Genomic DNA, 20,282 nt, shown 5'->3' with positions numbered 1-20,282 from the left:
GGGGAGGACACCCAGGCTCCTGCACTGGCCTGTCCCATGCTCTGGTTGTCCAAGGCACTCCATTCGCACTTTGGCTGGGTGGATCTGAGGCCTCTAGACCGATAGCGGCCCTCACTGCATGCCAGAAGGAATCTGCAGGGACTGGTGGCTCCGCGATACTCAGACTCAGACCTTCTGGGTCTCTGAAGTTCTCTCTCAGGGCTAAGGGTCCCTGAGGGGTCTTGACGGTCAATAGAGAGAGGGCTGAACCCTCAGCCTAGGGTCCCATTTGGTCTCAGAAGAATCCTCAGAAAGTTGGTGCTGCTTGGTAAATGGTGCTAGGGAAGTGGAGGAGGTGTGTCTCAGCTTTCTCAGATAGTGGCAGAGGGTGAGTAGGGAGGGCCATCTTCAGGGTGTATCTGCCTGGCAGGAATCTTGAGACTGCCCCCCACCTTCTAGGGCCTAGGGCCCTGCAGGACAACTAGCTGGGAAAGGAACTACATAGACCAATTCCTGGGCTGCATCTTTTGCCATCATTTATCTCAGTCTCTGGGATTTTGTGTCGGGGGAGGGTGGGTGAAAGGGAAGGGGAAAACCATTCAGGTGGTGCCTGAGGCTGACTTAGGCCCATGCTCTGCTCTGCTCCAGGATCTTGGAATGGGATGGGGGAGGAAGTACTTTACAGGAGAAACAAATGTGGGAAGGGTCCATAAAACTTCACTGCATTTCCTCTCCCACCTCCCACAACAGGGTGATTTCCTGGAGCCAAGCCTAGGCCCCCCACACTGGGGAGGGTGCAGGAAGGGGAGGTTCAGAAGCTGGGCTAGAAGGCTGCTCCAGCAGCCAAGAGAGAAAGGGAGCAGAGAAGCTCTGGGGAGGGGTAAGGGGAATATTTATGATTATTAATGCTGATGCTCTGTGGATTTATTATAAGGACTGGCTTCTCTGTATCCTATTGCCTAAGCCACCTGTCATTTTTTAAAAGACCCAAGAGCCTTTCCTCACCCCATGCTAGCACGTAGGAGGTCTCACTAAATGTTTATTGAACTGCACCCATTGCTACACACTTCTCCACACTGCACTCACTCAGAACAGATAGGGGCTCCCAAAATGTCTCTCCTCCACTAGCACACAGCAGACAGCACAGCACCAACTCATCTCTCTCCCTCTCTCTCTCCCTCCCTCAAATAAAATGTGTAATTTTCTTTAGGGAGTTATTTTAATTTTTTCTCCATGCTGAGTAAAACTATTGGGCGGGCGGTGAAGCATGGAGAAGCACTGGCGTCTCCAGTGGGTAACAGTTAACTAAGAAAGAGGCCCTGGCGCCCACCATCACCTGCTTCAGCCTCTCTGGCTGCCTAGGCCCTGCACTTCCTCCCCAGGAGACGCACTGCCCCTTGGGGGGGAAACCGAGGGCTTTGCCAGTGGTGGGGGAAATGTTTCGCAGCCCCGCTGTGCAGGGGGCACCAGGCGGTACACTGACTGCCTCCTTCCCACAGGGTGTGAGCCGCTCTTTCGCTGGAGAAACTGGAGGACTGGCTTAAGTTGGGCAGGTTTAGGTGGATGCAGGCAGCCATGCCTGCCTGTTTCCCCCTCCTGTCACAGTCTGCAGGTCTGTGCCCAGGCCCCAACATCTGATTCAGCAGCATGAGTGATCACAACCCTGCACTGGGAGTGGGCACAGCCCAGACCCTTGCTTTCTCCCTGAGCAGAGGCTTCTACTGTGGAGTCTGAGGGGGTTTCCCCACCAGCCAGCAACAATGCTAAACCCTGTAACAATCACCAAGTACGAGGGTTTAGCATTACTCTGGGGGAGTTAGTGGAGGGGCTTCTGGGTCCCAAACAGAGACCGAGAAGCCTACCTCTTCACTTTGCCCTGAAACCAACCCCCTCAGGCAGCAAGAAAGAAGGGGAAGAAGCATGACTTACCTTCCCGGGGGAGTGGGAAGAGCGGGACACGGCCCACTCTGAACAATTAGAGGAGAGAGGAGGAAAAAAAAATAGGAGGAAAAAAAATATCAACATGACCTCGAAGGCGACAGGTCCTTATGGAAATAAGTAAGTAAATAAATAAGGATCCACCCTCACCCCATCCCCACCCTGCAGGGGTGGGGGTGGGGGTGGGGCACAGGAGCAGCACAAGGGCTTTTTAGTGTAACTGAGCATTAGAGAAATACCCATGGCTTCTATGTGAATTTAGGAGTTTGAAACTTTTGGAGGTTATTTATGTGAATGGCCCGAAGGCAAGCCCGTGAGTGGCTCTTGGGGGACCACGTGATGTCATTAAACCAAGTTTTATGGTGTAGGGAGAGCTGACAAACCCACAATATATTTACATCATATATAATCTTAACTGTCCAGCCACGCAGCTGCTGGTGAGGTTTAATGCTAGGACAGAGGGCCTGGCAGTTAGAGGGGATTACGGCGCTGGGGATGATGGTGAGAGAGGTTACATCTTCGAAATGAATCCCAGGCGATCGCTGTAAGTTAATTTTCTCTCTCTGACCCTTTCTCCCGTTTACCTAATCTTTCCCTTTCGTGAGAGAAGGCAGTTCCCACTCATTAAGAGAAGGAGAAGAAGGCCTCCCTCGGCATCGTCAGGTTGGGGTGGGAGAAGAGAAGAAGCCGCTGGAAGGTAGGAGGATGGGGGAGCTTGTTTCTCCAGCCCAGAGCTTTCCTTCCTGCCCCGCATTCCCTCCAGCTGTGAGTCAACTGGGGTTAAGAGAGGCCTAGGTTCTCTAGAGCTTTGCCAGGTCTCCCTGACCCCCTCTCCCTCCTCAGTTGGGAAGAAAGACAGCGGCAGACACATGGGTGTTTGGTGTTTGGAGGAGTGTGTAGCTCTAGGCACAAATGCAAGATGCCTAGGGGTTCTCTGGTCCAGGGAAGGGCCAGTTCCACCCTTTGCCAGTCACCCAGAGTCCAAACAGTGTGGGCAGCTGGGAAAGGAGACAGGGGAAGTAGAGATTTGGGACTTCCAAGCCCAAAGGCTGCCAGCTGAAATGGAAGAAGCATCTTAAAGGTGGCCAGCTGAACCCCAGGGGGCCCAACTCATCCTTTCCTTCCTTACTACCAGACCTGGGTGGACAGCTGTCTCAACCTTAGTGGTCTGGGGTTCTAGTCTGTCTGGAGCAGGTGTGCCTCCTACTCCCGCTAACTGTTGGGGTCTTTCCTGGCATCCCTAGTCCTTGCCTAAGGCAAATCTAGGCCCAGGAGGCCTGGAAGTTACTGCTGTGAGTAGAGTGTAAGCAGGTGAGGGAATGGAGGCAACTGTCTTTATTAGGCTGGCCAGGAAAGCCCTCCAGCCCTGAGAGTGGGTTCTGGGGATGGAACAATGGTGGTGGTGGTGGGGGGGCAATAAAGGCATGGCACCCTGGGGCCAGTCTCAGCCTTGGGCTCCCTTCAGGTTTCTAGGAAGGAGCAGCATAGGTGCAGACCTGGAAGGCACATGTCCTCCACACCCATGAGTGCGGTACCCGTCCTGGTGCCTCACCTGTAGCTAAGTAAGGAAAGCAACAATGTGTGAACTCAGGCTCCTTGAAGGGGCCCACTGGAATCGCTATGGACTTCAAAGCAGGAAGCAGGGTGGAAGCTGGTCCCATGGAGGGCAACTCAGGGAGGAGGAGTGGGGCAGAAGGGCCCAGCCAGGTCTGTGCCTTCCCAGAGTAGGGGGAACTGTTTTGAAGCGCAAGGGAATCTGGGCACCTGCTTTGTGGAGAGATGCATTTAGGACCGGGAGAGGATGCTGTTAGCCGGTGCCTCTGCTGCCCACAGACTGAGGAAGAAGTAGGGATCAAGCACAAACAGAGAGTCCAGGCAGACTCTGGGAGGGTGGAAGGAGAGAGACCCAAAGACACCGGCGTCTGAGCTGGAGCCCCAGCCCTGACCTAGTAGTCTGCCGCCTGCGTGAGGAGCGCAGCGCCTGACTAGAGAACTTTTCCTGCGCCTTTCCTCTCTGCCTCAGTAACTTGAAAGGAATCCGCCTCCGCACCCTCCTCCCCACTCCTTTATCCCCAGGGAAGCGTTAGGATCCCAGAGGATTCTTCTTAGCAGGCCGTTTGGAAAGTTACCTTTCAGGTTTTCCTTTCCTCATTACCAGCCCTCCTGGACTCTCCCCTCTCCACCAGTCCGTGCTTTTGAAGATTTCTGAAAACTTTCCATCCACGCAGTAGGGAGATGGGAATTGCCATTGTTCTACAAGTCTTCCCTCTTTCTGGCCTCCCCAGGACTTTTAGGTAGTGAGTCTAACAGTCTTTAACCAGGAATTTAGTTGGGGCAAAGACCCATACCTAGGCAAGACTCTCAGCCTCCCCCCTCCCCTCCACCGACTCCTGGGCAATCCTCAGTCCCATTCCCTTTCTCTGGAGTGTAGAGCGATGTGTGCGTGTTTTTCTGATTTACAGATTTACAGAGCATCTTTGGGGGTCAATACTTCCGTGTCCCCTTTTCTGTTTCTTAGGCTCAAAAATATCACCCTCTCTTCCCGACCCAGTATGGATTGTCCCTCCTCTCAAATATTTATCTCAGCCATTTTTTTTTCTGTTTTGTAGGACAAATACAAATGGAAGTAGGACGAATACAAATGGGGCCTGAGATTCTTGGTTTTCCCACCCTCTCTCTCCCCGCTCACATTAAGGGGGGGGCACTTCTGGAGAGGGGGGATGAGCAGTCAATCAGGTGCCCAAGTGCTCCAGCCAACCCGGAAAGCTTTCAATTTTGTTCCTAGGTCTTTAACCCTACAAGGGTCAAGCAACCAATCAGAAATGCTCTAAGCAGGATCACATGGTCCCCCCCAACCAATCAGCCCCAAAGTACTTGGGTCTCTGTCTCTGCTCCTTCCCTACCACTCCCTATAGCTCCTGGATCAGCCCTATCTCAGATGCCCCAGGGATGAGAGATACTGAAAATATTCTAGTCCCCTTCCTCTGTCTCTGAACTAGCTGTGGAGAGTCTTTGGCTTGTGTCTTCTAGTTATAACAAAGTTGTACCTCGAGGTCAGTCTAAATTGTACAGGGATCTGAAGTTGTGAGGGTGTCCTCTGGATTACTCCCATTTTGGCCCAATTCTCTGGGCAGAACTCAAGCCCTGAATTCAAATTCTAACTGTGATTATTCCCTATACACTCACCTTGTACAAGTTTTCATTCTCTTCTGATATTCTTGAGGATAGGTGAGATGATTAGAAGAGATCTCTTGATTTCTCTTTCTGGAAATGTCCCAGCAGCCATTAGCTTTATCTACATAGTGATTCTGTGTCCTGGACAATAGCTATTAAAGGACACAGCCCACTGAAGGCGTGGATTTCAGTGTTTATGTTTACATAGGTCAGATCAGAACAAGCAATAGGTGGAGAAACTATTTCTGACAAGAGCATCTGATGACACAGAGAGTGGCATGTTGACAGAAGAGTTTGTGTTTCCTGAAAGTTTTGGGCTGAGCCCTGAGCCAACCCACTCGTGGGTCCAGACAGGTATTCCTCCCTTCACTGCTCCCCTCTCCAGGGCTTTGTTCCAGGGTTAATTTTCTGGTTGTGTTCTCCTCCCCTCCCTTTCCCCCCTGATCTCCTGTCCTCCTTCATCTGAGGGGCAGAAGTTCCGATGGGCTATGCTGCCAGAACCTCTAAGCCCTCCACTGGGGACATCAAACCTGCAGGAGTGACGGGGGTAGCCCAGTTTGAGCTAGGCTTTGTCAGCACCCTCCTGTTTGTTTGTCTTCTGGGTAGGGCTGATCTGGGGACTTTGCCACAGGTGGGAAGGATTAGAATGAGAAGCCAGAGGGAGGGCAGCTCTTCTCAAAAACCATTGAGCCCCCACTTCCCACATCACTTTCGACCACCCTGCTCCACTGACTCTTGCATGAGTTAGAATGAAAGCACAGACACTTCTTTTTCCCTGGTAGATGGTGTGGTAGCCTTGTCTGAGACAAATCCTCACCACCAGTGTGGATTTTTCTTTTCTTTTTCTTTTTAAAGATTTTATTTATTTATTATTTCTGGAAAGAGAAGGGAGAGAGAAGGAGAGGGGGAGAAACATCAATGTGTGGTTGCTTCTCACATGCCCCCCACAGGGGACCTGGCCTACAACCCAGGTATGTGCCCTGACTGGGAATCCAACCAGTAACCCTTTGGTTTGCCACAGGCCAGCACTCAATCTATAGAGCCACACCAGCCAGGGCCAGTATGGATTTTTCACACTGTAAGTTTCCATATTCTGTGAAGCTGGTTAAAGAAATATAGGGGGCATTGGTTGTCTAAACAGGTACTGGGAAGAGAAATTTTCATCTCTTCAACCCTTCTAATATCCATGCAAACTTTATCTGTCTCTTTGACTCTCCCTCTCTGTGTGTGGTTGCTTTGGGCTGAATTTCTGACCTGAAACATCATCATCCTGGGCTTCAGTTTAGTATTTTCTTTTGCTGAGAAGACCACTCTGAGCCTCCTCCTCCCTTGGTGGGCCTGGAGAGTTTGGAACCCTTTTAGGTGGAGAAAGGAGAGAGTCAGGACCCTAAGCTAAGGGTCTTTTGGTTAGAGGTTCAATTTAACGAAGAAACTAGGCTGCTACAGGGCCAAGACAACTGCATCCTCTTTTAATGGGTCCTTGCAATCCAGAACGGTGTGTCTGTTCTGATAACATCTCCTTCACAGGCTTTGAATGGGCCCCAGGAGCTAAGAAGTTTGCACTGAGGAACTGGGGTGATAGAGATCTTTTTCTTGGTCATTGAGTCCTACAGAACCCTGGAATCCATCTCCCTCTCCCATTCCTAAGGCTCACTGAAGGGCAAAAGAGAACAGAGACACCCAGGAGAAATCCCTGTGTATGGGAATGGGGGATAAAATTTTGGACTTGGGAAAGTTGCACTAGGTAGTCCAACACCTTTGTTCAGCCTCTGATGGACAGGTCTTAGAAGCCAGAATGAGAGGTTGAATAGAAGGCTCCTGGCATGCTGGGGAGCCAGTGGAGGGAGGAGGCTACTTCATACCTGACACAAGTGCAGAGAAAGTTCTACTGTGATCTGTACCTCTATATGAAGTGGGTGGAATGTGTCAGCTCAGTGTCCTGGGATCCATCAGTACCGCACACACCACAGCTCTCAGAGAGGTAGAGTAGGCTGGGTTCTGCTCTAGAAAGATTCCCTACTCCTTCCAACCCCTGGCCCCAAACACCACACCCAAATGCTAAACACACAGAAGTGTATGTATGTGCCCAGTGTGAAAGAGGGCTGAAGACCAGGCTGCACACAGTAAACCAGTTTTGAATCAATTCCCCAGTCCTTGTTCTGCACCATTGTTCCCATCTACCCAGCCTGGAGACCATTTGTCCTGCCCTCCCCACCCCTGCCCTCAGGCTCTGGGCAACTGTTCTGTTTCCTCCTTTCCTCCTCTCTGGAAAACCAAAACCTGGAGCAGCCTCCACAGATGGTGGCAGCCAAGCTCTTGGTGACCTTTAATGTCCTGCTGGCCTGTTGGGGAGTTGGAAGGCAATAAGGGACTATGAGGCCAGACCCTCACCTGATTAAATACCCCTTTATTCTCTGTTCCGAGCTCAAATTCCAAATCTCTCACAGCTGATTATTTGCTCAGTGGAGAAAAATCTTGTCTAGTAAGTAAATACTGTCTGGCTAGAAAACTGTGTGTGTTTGTATGTGAAGTGAGTAATCAGTTAGGTCCCTCATTTTAGATTGTGCCTCTCCCCCTCCTCTGGATAGAGGATGGGGGTGGGGTGGGGGCCAACGTTTTATTGAGGGTGCTTTTCCTGTTGGGAGTAGAGACTGGGTCATAAAAGCCTAGAGGAGGCTGTTTTGATCTGGTGACTTCTCAGGAAGTAGCATCTGAGGTTTTGCTTTGTAAATCACTCTCCCCCAATCTGGCCAACTAGATTGGATTGCACTTCCCCAAGCCCACCCGGGGCCCCTCTATACCTCCCCTTCCCCAGTAAATGGAGAAGAAAAATAAAGGAAATCCAGGGCTCCCAAAATCTTCTACCTCCAATAAGAAAAGAGCCCATTGGCAATTTTCCCCCCATCAAAGTTCCAGATTTAAAAATCAATTGAGCAACCCTTCATTTTCTTTTGCCCACACAGACCTTGGTCCCTCCAATCCCTCAATTAAATAGGAACCAACGTCCAAGGCAATCAGCTTCTGAGCCTGGTGGTAGATACCTTAACTCCTGGGCGGGGGTGGGGGGGGCTCAGCTGTCTTCTGGGTTGCTATCTCCCTGTGACCTCTTTCCTGTGCCCCCAACCCCTTCTTGACAAGGTGGAATCATGAATAGAGGGGGTGGGAGTGAGGCATATAGAAGACTCCATCTAGCACCAGGTGAAGAGAAGAAACTCCGTAGTCCAGTGACTGGTTTTATGTGATTAAGATGGGTACAGGGGTGTGTGTGGAAGCTCACAGCCTTCTCACATCTCTCTCTAACCAAGCCCTCTTCAAACAAAATCATAATTTGCCTGAACAATTCTATTTTGTAATGCTAATGAGCCTTCCCCTCCTAAAAACACCCCAATTTCCCATGGGTGTCCCCTGAGCCTGAGGCTAAGGAGCTGAACGGAAAAGAAATAAGGAGCTCTCTACCTCCATCTCAGTCCAGGCTCCGTACACCAGGACGTTTTCAGGCCCAGACATCAGGGCTCCTATCCACCACCAGAGAAATGCCCCCACATGTTGGAAATTAGGACATAGATTATATGAGTTCCTGGGTCCTCTTAGCCTTAGCACAGGCTCTAGCGTACCCTTGTTTATCTCCCAGAGAAGTCTGGGCTGGGACATCCCAAACCCATCAGCAATAGCGAAACACTATCGTTCCTAGGACTCCACACAAATACACATGTCTTTATAGGAAGCTGAGCAATCCTGTAGCTGTACACGTGAAAATGTATTTATAGATTGCTCTATGTCTCTATAACAGGATGTATGTTTTACATCTCTCTCTATTCCACATTTAAATGCAGATTTATAGATCTCTAGATTTATAGATCCTCAGTGAACATAACAGTCCTCTGTCGAATTCCTGCGTGCACATTACCAATCTTTCTATAGTGTTGGATGTATATGCTAGGATGTATTGGTAAAGCTCTCTCTCTCTAAACACCTAGATGAATATTTGGAGGGTTTTTTTTCTCACTTGGAAAGAACTATGGGTGTGTTGCTCAATCTCTATTTTGAAAATTTTATCTAGATTTATGCAAGGGCCCCAACTCATAAAAAACTACATATTGAGGCAGAATATTTGGAAATCTTTATAGTCTTTGCCGTTTTTCCAGAAACTTAAATATTTGAACACATGTTTAGAGATGGTTCCATAATGCATATATCTATGTGTAGGGGCATGTATCTCCCTCTGGAAGGATTTAAACTTACTGCATCTCTCTGGCTATCTCTGTGATCAATAAAGACATTAGGTGAGTGGGGGTAGGGAACAAATATCTTTTGGATATTCTGCTTATTAAAGCAAGTGATTCTGTTGCTGTCTCGAAGGCTATCTTCAAATCTAGTACAACTGAGTTACCTGCCCCCTGAAAACCCAGTCTAGTCTCATCAGGCTAACCTTGTGATCCGAAATCCCAGCCCAGGCTGCCCAAACTGCAGTACCTCCTAAGAGAGCCACTAAGGAGAAGGAGACTGGAGAAAGGGAAGAGTCCTTCAGCCCAGCTCCCTTTGACTCCCAGGGTGGAGAAGCTGCCGGAGTCCTGAGAGTTCCCCACCCAGCCACCCACCCCAGCTGGGCATTTGGGGAAATGGGGCGTTCAAGTCCTGAACTATTTTTGTAGCATGCCCAAATGGTGCCAGAGTCACTGCCTGACCCATAGGTGTCCTATTCCCAATTGTTCTTGGTGCCCAGGGCCCAATTAAGTGGCCGCCTCACTGCCCGCAGCCCCGCGCTCTTATCGGCGGGATTGATGCCTCCGCTGCTCCTGTATATCATTTCCAAGATTTTTTCTGTCCAACTCCTCGGCTCCTTTGGCTTCTGCGGCTTTGACTAATGATTGCTACAGATGCCAACGTCTCCAGAATCCTAATAGCCAGGCAGGCGGACTCTTATTTACCCAGCAACATTGCTGCGGGGGAAGGGGGCTGAGGGAGCAGAGGCCCGGGGAGCAGAGGTTGGGATGTTGTCGGTCCGGGGCCAAGGAGAAGGTTGAGACCAACTCAAGTTTCACTGAACTTCTTTCCCAGTGAGAAAGACATGCCCAACTCCCTCCTCTCCCCAGGGGAAAAATATAAAATACTGCTACTGGTAATACACTGCTTACCTCCTTGGAAAGGATCAAAGAATGGACAGGCCGTGCGAGATAACCAGAGAAGTGTTTATTAGTTGTAAATAGATGAGAGATTACGAGGAACACCAGAGGTTTGGGGAGCAAAAAAATACAGTTTTTTTCTTCCGGAAGCGAGAAAGGGCAAGTCAGCCACGGTGGGAGAGGGGGCTCCTTGTCTTTTTATTTCAAGTCTTCCCCTTCCACTCCCCACCTCAAATCCCTACCCCTGGGGAATTAGAATCCCTCCCGTCTCCCTTCCCTCGCCTCACCTTCAGTCAGCCCCTCCGGTGTGGGGGCTGCCTGGCGAGAGCTCCTGGCCGGGGGGCCGCTGGTGCCCGTGGGGACTCTGTCTGGGGCCGAGCGGCGACGGCAGGCCGAGCAGCCAGGTGCAGGTCCGGGGCTCTCCGCGGCCAGCCCCGAGGTCCCGCTCGCGCGTGGTGGTGGAAAGTTGTGGCCATATTTGCTTCTGGGCGCTTCTGGGCCGCGGGCGCCGGGCCGGGTCCCGCGGGCCCGGCTGGAGCTCCTCGCCGAGCCCGCGGCCCGGCGCCGCTCCCCCGCGCACCCCGCGCGGCCCGCCCAACGCGCACCCTCGCGGGCGCGGAGGGACGCGGCGCCGCGCGCAGCCCGCCCCGGCCCGGCGCGCGGTGGAAACTCCGACACCGAGCGTGGCTCCGCCAGAGGATAATGGAGTCACGAAATAACTCCGAGAGGCGAGCGGGCGGGACAGCGCTCTCGGCCCGGCCGCGCCGGGCGCAGGGGAGGCCATTTCGTTGGCGTGTAGGGCGAGGCGGCCGCGGACCGCAGCGAGGCGGCCGAGGGGCAGTCTCCAGATCACAGCCCGTCGGGAGGGACTCGGAAAGACAAAGGGGAGCCTAAAGATTTAAACCGGTCGAAGGCAGAGGCGTCCCGATACGGCCAAAGCGAAATCAATCACGTAATTAAAACGGGGAGAGGGCGAGGTCCGAGGCTGGGGGGCCCGGGGTCCGGAGGAGGTGGCCGAGGTGCGGGCCGAGGCGGGCGAGTATCCGGGGAAGGGACTCGCCCGCCTGGGCCGAGCGTGGAGGGGCTGCGGGCAAGTCTAGAACAGATCGCTGTTGACTCCGGCTTGGCCGGGAAGAGCAGGCTGGGCATCCTCTTCCAGGCCGGTTCCTGAAGTCGCAGATGGCCCCTTCTCAGACTCTCCCATTTTTATGGGATTCTGGCGTGTGGTTAAAGGGCCGCTCCCCTATCCCAGTGTGCCACGGATCTGCCTAGGAAAGTTTTGTGACAGAGCGCAGGTGGCACCGAGACACTGCCTCTGGGTCTGAGAGGATAGAGGCAGGTGGCACCCTGGTTTCAGACACTTACGTGTTGGCCTCGGCCTTGATTCTTCCAACCCAGAAATCCGGGTTCACCTTTGGACTGACTCCTACCTGTGGTCCCAGGCTTGGAAGGGGGGAAGGAGGTGGGTGGGCTTATTAAAAGGAAAACTTGGGGCTGAGCAAACTGGACCCCTTTGGGCAGGGAAAGAAAAGGAACAGTTCCTGGGAGAAGAAAATAAGGCACATAGGCAGCTGTTTTGTGAGGGAACGATGTTCTTGTTATTACTGAGATTAATAATGGTAATGATCTGGAATGGCTGGGTCAACCTTGAAAGACCATCTCTACACAATCTTTTCTCACAGAGGCTCCACTGCAGAAGTCAAGGATTCCCCAATTTGGCTGTGATTGGGGAGAATAAACTAAAGACAGTCTTCTCTTCCTCTGCCCTTTCCTCTCCCACTTTTTGAGAGAACTCCAGCAAAAAGGGAACTTTATAAAATCTTTATGCCCCCCCCCCGACAATTTCCTCTGCTATCTCCCATTCACTAAAATGTACTGTCTTTGGGCATTGGGCTTTTGCAGTGCACTCTTCTTATGAAGTTCAGCAGGCAGTTACCAGACCAAGTCCCCAAGAATCCTGTCTTTGACCCCGGAGGAGGAGACCCAGAATTCCCTTGTCTGCTCCATGGAATTCTCCCTCTACCCTAAACCTTCCTTGGTCTCTGACTACTTTGGTACTAGGTACCTGATCCCATGGGTCTCTGGCAGCTCAGAGGCCAAGAACAGATGAGGACAGATGCCCTCATCAACACGCTCCCTCACAAAGGGATCACAGCTTCCTAACGGCACCTTAATTCTGAGGGCACCAGGCTGGGGAGCCCTCCATAAACTACCCTAAAGCCAGCCTTAACTCCTGAATCTTTCAAAAACTGCATTTAGGCTCCTTTAAAAGTAAAAATTCGTACCCTCTCAACAGGAAAGTTTAGGTAACAAATCTCCAGTAGCGCAAGCTTCCTGAACCCTTAAGTCAGAATTTTGAACAACAACCATATTCATAATAAGAATTAAAGCTTGCATCAAAGGGAGGAAGGGACACCCCAGCCCAAGTTTTACAGGGGTTATAATCCAGCAGCCTGGGACAGGAGTGGGGTCATTGAGGCCAGGATGAGCAAGGAAGGGGCTGGGGAACCCAACCTCTAACTAACAATTTCTCCAGCATAAAAATGAAACATCAAATTCGTTAGCCCAGGGCCTTCATTTTTCCCCTTCCACATTATAACTAGTTATTGAACTCGCTGGAAGATCTAAAGGCCATTTGCGAAGAGACAAATTTCAATGGAGTTTCCCCATCAATAACCCCATGGCAGTGACCTATTGGAACAAGTCAAACACCCGAGGTGAAATGCAGGTCACTCTGTCTAACCAATATTAAAATGCGGCCACTTTTTAAAAAGCCACTTTAAACGAGATTTGAGGAAAATTGAATTCCAAGGAAAGCAAGGCAAGGAGGGGGAAATCCAGGAGAAGACCCTGCCTGTGGTTCTCGAACAAATAAGAGAAATTTATCTTCAATATTTTAAAAGGGGGGAAATTAACATTCCATGATTGTTTTTTTTCTTGAGACTATAAGCGATTCCAGGAGAAAAAAAAGGTTGAGTGTTTTCTGGTGACACGTCCGGATTATTAAAATCATTTTAGACCAATTCATTACTTTTACTGACAAGAGATTTAAGAAAAAATCAATTAAGCATTTGCATATTCTTTTGCATACATTAACCCAGCCTTCTGGCATTAGAAAGGGACAACACACACACATACACACACATACAGAAAAAATGGGATAAAGGTCTTGCTTTAGTTTGGGGTTTTCAAGTTGCTTGGAGAAAAAATAAAATGAATTATTTGATTGCATACCATCTAAAAGTCAATTCATTTCAGGGAGAGGAAAAAGACATGTTGCAATTTTTAATCTCTAAAATAACAAAAACCACATACACACACACACACACACACACACAACCCCCCAAAACAAAAAACCCTGCTCTTCTGAGAAGAGGGAAAGGAATGACTCTCATTTTCCTTCTCTTTGCCTTCCAAATCCTACGTTGGTTCTCCCATTTATTTTTCTCCCTAGGAAAATTCAGGGAGTCTGAGAGGTGGATTTTAATGCAGCACAGAATCTGTGGAGCTGCCAAGGTCTCTCGGCCAGCAGCTTGTTACTGGGGAGGGGAGGAATATGGGTTATCCAACGGTCAGTATGGTAATCCCGGCACAATAAGGCCTCGCACACAATGGACACATATTTTTCTTCAGCGGTGTCAGAAGGGAAGCGCTTTGTACTGAAACATGTTTCCGAAAGAGAAACCGATTCGAGATTTAGAAAGGAGATGGGGTCTGGGGTCAGGGGCATTTGGAGAGTGTTTGGTCGCTGGCAAAAAGCAGTCAGAAAAAAAAAAGTAAAATCGGGAAAGAGAGAGATGGAGGGCAGAGATGGAGTGGAGAGATCCCTGGGTTGGCAAGGCAGGAGGGCAAAGCACAAAAGGAGGCAGGACCAGATACTAGGCTTCATCACAGAGCCACTTTAGTGCCCCCCTCCCCATTAAGCCAATGCTAAGTGCAGGAGCCTTCAGAAAGGGTTTGATTTCTGCTTTGGTAGTAAGTGAAAATGTCTGTATATATGCATGTGGTGCAGCCTGGCTTGTTATTTCCCATGTGATAGGTGACTTCCTTGCTATTAAGATATAGGAGCCCTAAGAGAGGGTTTTTTTTTAGTAAATGATGTAGATGAGCATGGACATATTTGGGGGAATCTCCTAGACTTCACTTTATGGATGTGCATGTTGAATTAGCTGTGCAAAACTGGAGCGAGAACCCTACATATTTGTGGCTGCAAAAGGAGGCATTTAACATATTAATAAATATTAATAGTGTGTATGCATATATATTTGTTATCCATAATAACCGAAGACAGACTTGTCATTTAGTTGGGGGGATCTGAACTCTCTGTATCTACTTACATACATTGGCCGGAAGTCAGTTTCCTCGAGCCACCTGCAGGAGCTCAGAATCCTGGGGAGCAAACGTGTAGGATGGGCAATGCCGTGGGAAGAACTCCTTAACAAGTCCGAGAGTGTGAAGAGATTGAAGAAATGAGCGTTGAGGTGGAGGCAGGGCAGGTGGAAGGTGAGTGTGAGGGCTGGGAGGCGGGTACTCAGGCCAAGACCTCACCTCCTCAGGTGGAGAAAAGATTATCTGGGCCAGCCTGATAGACAGGAAACCTGATGGGGTAGGGCAGCCTGATCCAGGTGCTGGCCTGGAAGGGAGGTTGGGGGCGGGGCTGGAAAGTTTTCTCTTCCTTCAGCCACCCTCCCCCACCCCTCCCCCACCTGATTCCTGGAGCTTCGGATCTCGGGCTCTCGCCCTTGGGCAGTCTGGGGCAGTGGTTCAGACTTTTTATGTAAGTCAGTATTCAGTATTGGTTTCCCTTTACCCTCTTCCTGCCCTCACCCCACCACCAATAATCACAAAAAAACAAAACCCTCACACACTCCAAACCACCATCAACCAAGCAGCAGCCTTCCCCTCCTCAATGTCTCAAGTTCCTCTTCCAACCAAATCAGCCAGTCCTCCCAGGAAGAGGGTCCGGGACAGGAGTAAGCAGGGGTTCTCAACCAACTGTGGGAATTTTCGAATCTCCACCAGGAGATGGTACGCCTCCTGGGAGTTCCTGTTCCCTCACCTGCCTGATGGCAGGGGGCAAGGCACTGTCCTCTTGGGGAGAGGGCATCCATGGACCACTTCCCAGCACCAGGGGTGAGGGGGGACCTGAGCGTGGGAAGAGAGAAGGCAGGCAGGGGCCCAGGCAGAGAATCAGCCCCTTTGGGCATCAGCTGTGGCCCAGCATCTCCCATTCCTGCCCTCAGGGTGAGCTCTAATTTGGAAGTGGGGACCCTCTCTTGCATCCCAAAGGTGGTGAGAGACAGGTTGAGAATCTCCCGCCTTCAGTCTCCCTCTCACCAGGGCTTTATTTTTTCTCTTCCCCTCCTCATTCCCTTAATTGCAGATGTTCTAATTAAACCCTCAAATAGTTGTTATGCCGTTTTAAAAGGTACTTATTCAAGTGTCAACCAGGCTGGGCTGGGAGGAGGCAGCGTAGGGCGGCGAATTAAAGGTAGATTGACTAATCACGGCGGCGATCATAATAATAAAATCAGAGGGGAAAAAAAAATCACATTACGACTTTTCGTGGAAAGGAGGGAGCAGGCAGCCAGCGGCCGCCAGCCCTGCGCCGCCGCCGACACAAAGAGTGCGGGCGATTCCGCGAGACTGATTTATGACGTTTTACAGCCCTATAAAAGCTGTAGCGACGAGGCAAGCGCTCCTACCACCGCTGGCAGATTTAGTCTAATAAATAAAACATAAACAGTTAACTTTATGTGTCACTTTTATTGTTATCAAGTAAAATATAGCCGAGCCCCGGCAAGCTATGATTTTAAACTATAATTGTTATCAAGTACAACAAGGGGACCCGGCTCCCTCCCTGGGCTCTCCCTTCTGCTACCCACCCCCCAACTCTGAGTTATGGGATCAGTTAATTGGAAATGGTGGCATGACGAGGCCACCCCTATCTGGGGGGGGTGTTGAAAAGCAGCCCTTCTTGCCCTCTCCCCCCTCCATGGCCCTGACACCCCACCACCAGGGTATTCCTGTGGGTGGGTGGCAGAGAGAGGGAAGGAGGCAGGAATGGACTGGAGACACCCCCCCTCTGAGGTGTGCCCAGCCTCCTCAGCTTGGTGAGCTCACCCCTCAGCTTTTGGAAGGCAGCCTGGAGCTGGCCCTTGGGAATATGTGTTTACATGTAAATACATGTGTTACATGGATACAATCCCTGGCCTGAAGCAGGCTCACCAACACAGGCCTCCCTCTTAGCTAGGTCTGCCCTCTGTGGGAATGGAGAAGGAAGAGCTCCCAAGGCCTTGGCTGGACACCATCGCAGGGCACTGACTCCTGGCAGATCGCTCTCCTCCTTGCCCCAGCTCCTTAGGAAGCAGCCTTGGAGGCAGTTGTCAGAAAGCAGCAGGCCAGATGGAATGGAGAGTGGAAAAAGCAACCAGCAATGGAAGAGATCTTCTGTTCCTGGGCTGGGGCAGGGAGGGTCAGTGGGTAGCAGGGGAGGGCGAGGCTTCTGAACTCTGCTTTTGCCAACCACTTCCTGTCTCTCTTCAGCGGGGGCTCAACCCCCAGACCTCCAGAAATGACGTCAGAATCATTTGCATCCCGCTGCCTCTACCTGCCTGGTCCAGCTGGGACCCTGCCTGGCGGCCCCATGGCCGGAGGGTTGGGTGAGTGTGTGTGGGGAAGGGGGCTGGACTCTGGTATCGTTGGATGGGGGGCACTCCAGGTTCTTCAGCCTCCTGGGCTTAGCCTGGGCCCCTCCCCATCCAACCTCCACTCCAGTCCTCATTCAACTTCCTCTTCCTGAGAAAGAGGGGCGCTGCCCGGTGACCTACACAGACTGAGACAGGATCGCCACGAATGGAGACCTTCGGAGAAGCTAAGGAGCCGAGGCCCAAGGGGCCCATTGGAGGCCCAAGGGGAGACTTTGCAAGAAGGCTGAATCACAGCCTCCCGATAGCCCCTCCATGCCCAGGCTTTGGAGGGGATCTGGGGGCTTGCCATCTTCTTTTACAGGGGAAGGCTGTCAGTCTGTGGGGTGTGCACTGGGGCACCCTAGCCCCTGACAGCTAACCCCACATCACCACCACCACCACCACACACACACAAAAAAATTGGATACATTTTGAATAAAGCGATTCGGTTCCTTATCCGGGGACTGGGTTGCTCCGTGTGATTGGCCGGCAGAGTCACATGGTGAAAGTAACTTTACAGGGTCGCTAGCTAGTAGGAGGGCTTTATGGAGCAGAAAAACGACAAAGCGAGAAAAATTATTTTCCACTCCAGAAATTAATGATCATGAGCTCGTATTTGATGGACTCTAACTACATCGATCCGAAATTTCCTCCATGCGAAGAATATTCGCAAAATAGCTACATCCCTGAACACAGTCCGGAATATTACGGCCGGACCAGGGAATCGGGATTCCAGCATCACCACCAGGAGCTGTACCCACCACCGCCTCCGCGTCCTAGCTACCCTGAGCGCCAGTATAGCTGCACCAGTCTCCAGGGGCCAGGCAATTCTCGAGCCCACGGGCCGGCCCAGGCGGGCCACCACCACCCTGAGAAATCACAGCCGCTCTGCGAGCCGGCGCCTCTCTCAGGCGCCTCCGCCTCCCCGTCCCCAGCCCCGCCAGCCTGCAGCCAGCCAGCCCCTGACCATCCCTCCAGCGCCGCCAGCAAGCAACCCATAGTGTACCCATGGATGAAAAAAATCCACGTTAGCACGGGTAGGCAACTTTGCTTTTTGCTCTCCCCCTCCCTCCCCTCTTCCCCAGCGTTCCCCACCCTCCCTGGCCCCCTCTGGCCCCCGTCCTCCTTTCTCTCCTTCCCCCTCTCTCTCCAGGAGCGACTCTGGGTTAGCACAATTGAACTGGATTTACGAGCGAGAATGGGTAATTACATCCCCCATAAATTTTATGGCTTAGCTACTCTGGGCAGTCCGAGCCATGTGCTACGATCTGTTATGTATGTGTGAAAACTATGCTCGCTTTCTAAGGGCGCATAAATAATTCAGTGTCGTTACAATGAGGATTCCCCTCTTATTACACTACAAAGTCTCCAGCTTCCTTCAACTTCTTTATAACCCATTTAGCTTGATGACTTTATTTCCACCACCCCCTCCTCCTGTTCCACAGAGCTGAGGTTGGGGTGAGGGTGGGGGGAGGGGAGCCTGCTGCCTCTGAACCCCACTATTTGCTTTTCCCCTCCAAACCCCCCAGTGAACCCCAATTATAACGGAGGGGAACCCAAGCGCTCGAGGACAGCCTACACCCGGCAGCAAGTCCTGGAATTAGAGAAAGAGTTTCATTACAATCGCTACCTGACCCGAAGGAGAAGGATCGAGATCGCCCACTCGCTGTGCCTCTCTGAGAGGCAGATCAAAATCTGGTTCCAGAACCGTCGCATGAAATGGAAGAAGGACCACCGACTCCCCAACACCAAAGTCAGGTCAGCGCCCCCGGCCGGCGCTGCGCCCAGCACCCTCTCGGCAGCCACCCCGGGCACTTCTGAAGACCACTCCCAGAGCGCCACGCCGCAGGAGCAGCAACGGGCAGAGGACATTACCAGGTTATAAAACATAACTCACACCCTGCCCCCATCCCATGCCCCCATCCTCCCCTCACATACAAATTGACTCTTATTTATAGAATTTAATATATATATTTTGGTTCTTTTCTCTCTTCTTCCCACCTTATCCCTTGTCAATTCCAAACAGACAAAACAGATAAACAAACAAGCCCCCTACCCTTCTCTTCCTCCCGCTACTAAGGACCCTTGTAAGCATGTGATGTTGTCTTAGCATGGTACCTGCTGGGGTTTTTTTTAAAGGCCATTTTGGGGGGTTATTTATTTTTTAAGAAAAAAAACTGCAAAAATTATATATTGCAAGGTGTGATGGTCTGGTTTGGGTGGATTTCAGGGGGAATGAGGAAAAGAAAAAAAGAAAGAGATTTTTAAGCCAATTCTCCTCCTTCTCCTCCTCCTCCTATCCCCTCCTCTTTCCTTAGGCCTTTTGCATTGAAAATGCACCAGGGGAGGTTAGTGAGAGGGAAGTCATTTTAAGGAGAACAAAGCTATGAAGTTCTTTTGTATTATTGTTGTGGGGGGAGGCTGGGAGGAGATGGGGGAAGGCAGCAGACAAAGCTAAATGCATCTGGAGAGCCTCTCAGAGCTGTTCAGTTTGAGGAGCCAAAAGAAAATAAAAATGAACTTTCAGTTCAGAGAGGCAGTCTATAGGTAGAATCCCTCCCCCCATCCTCCACCATGGTTATTGTGTTTTTGGACTGAATTTACTTGATTATTGTAAAACTTGCAATAAAGAATTTTAGTGTCGATGTGAAATGCCCCGTGATCAATAATAAACCAGTGGATGTGAATTAGTTTTACGTCAATGTCTGATGGTTTCTTTTTTATCCCCATCCTCTTACTGGCCTGGTAACATCCCACCTTCTCTATAGTTGCCTAAGTTTACTCTAAGCAAACACACAAATCTTAACTCTCAACTCTAGCTTTCCAATGTCCTTAGAAGAACCAGTAAAGGGGTTGGGACAGCGGATGCTCACAAGAGGGGACGTGGAAGATTAGGGCTGATTTCTTCTGGCCTTCTCTCTGAGTCTGCAAAGAGGCCAGATTCTCCTGGGGGTACTTACAGTGGAGCTGGGGGGGGGGGCCTCACTTTTCTATAGTTAGGCACAGTTCTTGCTCCTTTCTATTTCCCTCTCCTACTTTCTCCCTTCTCTCTGCGGAGTAGGCCTGCTTAATTTGCAGACAAGAAGGCAAGTTTAGATAGTAGGAGAAAGAAAAGTTTTCATCTTTTAGGGCTCTTTGGGGATGAGGGATTAAGAAAGATGCCCCCTCGATATGTGTGTTCTCCTTAAAAGAAGAAAGATTTGAGCTGGTGATTCTGAAGCAGAGAAGTGACCTGTCAGGATGGCTTCTCTGTTTGTTTAGACTTGGAAAGAAGGGTGAAGTAGAGGCCAGAGGCCTGGGAGGCCCCCTTGCATTGGTAGGCCTCAAAGCCTGATGGCTGGAGATAATGAAGAACTTCTATTTTTCCCCCTAACTTTTA

At 50.8% G+C, this 20,282-nt stretch overlaps 1 protein-coding gene across 7 annotated transcripts; it reads left to right on the top strand.

Moving 5' to 3' along the window:
* Positions 1–1,912: 1,912 nt before the first annotated feature.
* Positions 1,913–19,599, top strand: HOXC4 (homeobox C4). Of its 7 annotated transcripts, none has more exons than XM_036018902.1 (4): positions 1,913–2,461; positions 14,592–14,717; positions 16,761–17,940; positions 18,433–19,599. In XM_036018902.1, exons 3-4 carry the CDS (start codon positions 17,502–17,504, stop codon positions 18,786–18,788), a joined length of 795 nt encoding a protein of 264 aa, XP_035874795.1. In that variant the 5' UTR covers positions 1,913–2,461; positions 14,592–14,717; positions 16,761–17,501; the 3' UTR covers positions 18,789–19,599. The 7 variants fall into 7 exon arrangements, with proteins under 7 accessions (XP_035874795.1, XP_035874794.1, XP_028388683.1 ...); XM_036018901.1 differs by having other exon boundaries at positions 14,568–14,717; XM_028532884.2 differs by lacking the exon at positions 1,913–2,461 and having other exon boundaries at positions 13,610–14,717; positions 16,761–16,876; positions 17,496–17,940.
* The last annotated feature ends 683 nt before the right edge of the window (positions 19,600–20,282 follow it).

This window comes from Phyllostomus discolor, chromosome 2, assembly GCF_004126475.2.
Source record: "Phyllostomus discolor isolate MPI-MPIP mPhyDis1 chromosome 2, mPhyDis1.pri.v3, whole genome shotgun sequence".
In the NCBI taxonomy this organism is placed as follows: Eukaryota; Metazoa; Chordata; class Mammalia; order Chiroptera; family Phyllostomidae; genus Phyllostomus; species Phyllostomus discolor.
Note: the sequence above shows the minus strand (reverse complement) of the source record. Positions and strands in the feature narration are given on the sequence as shown.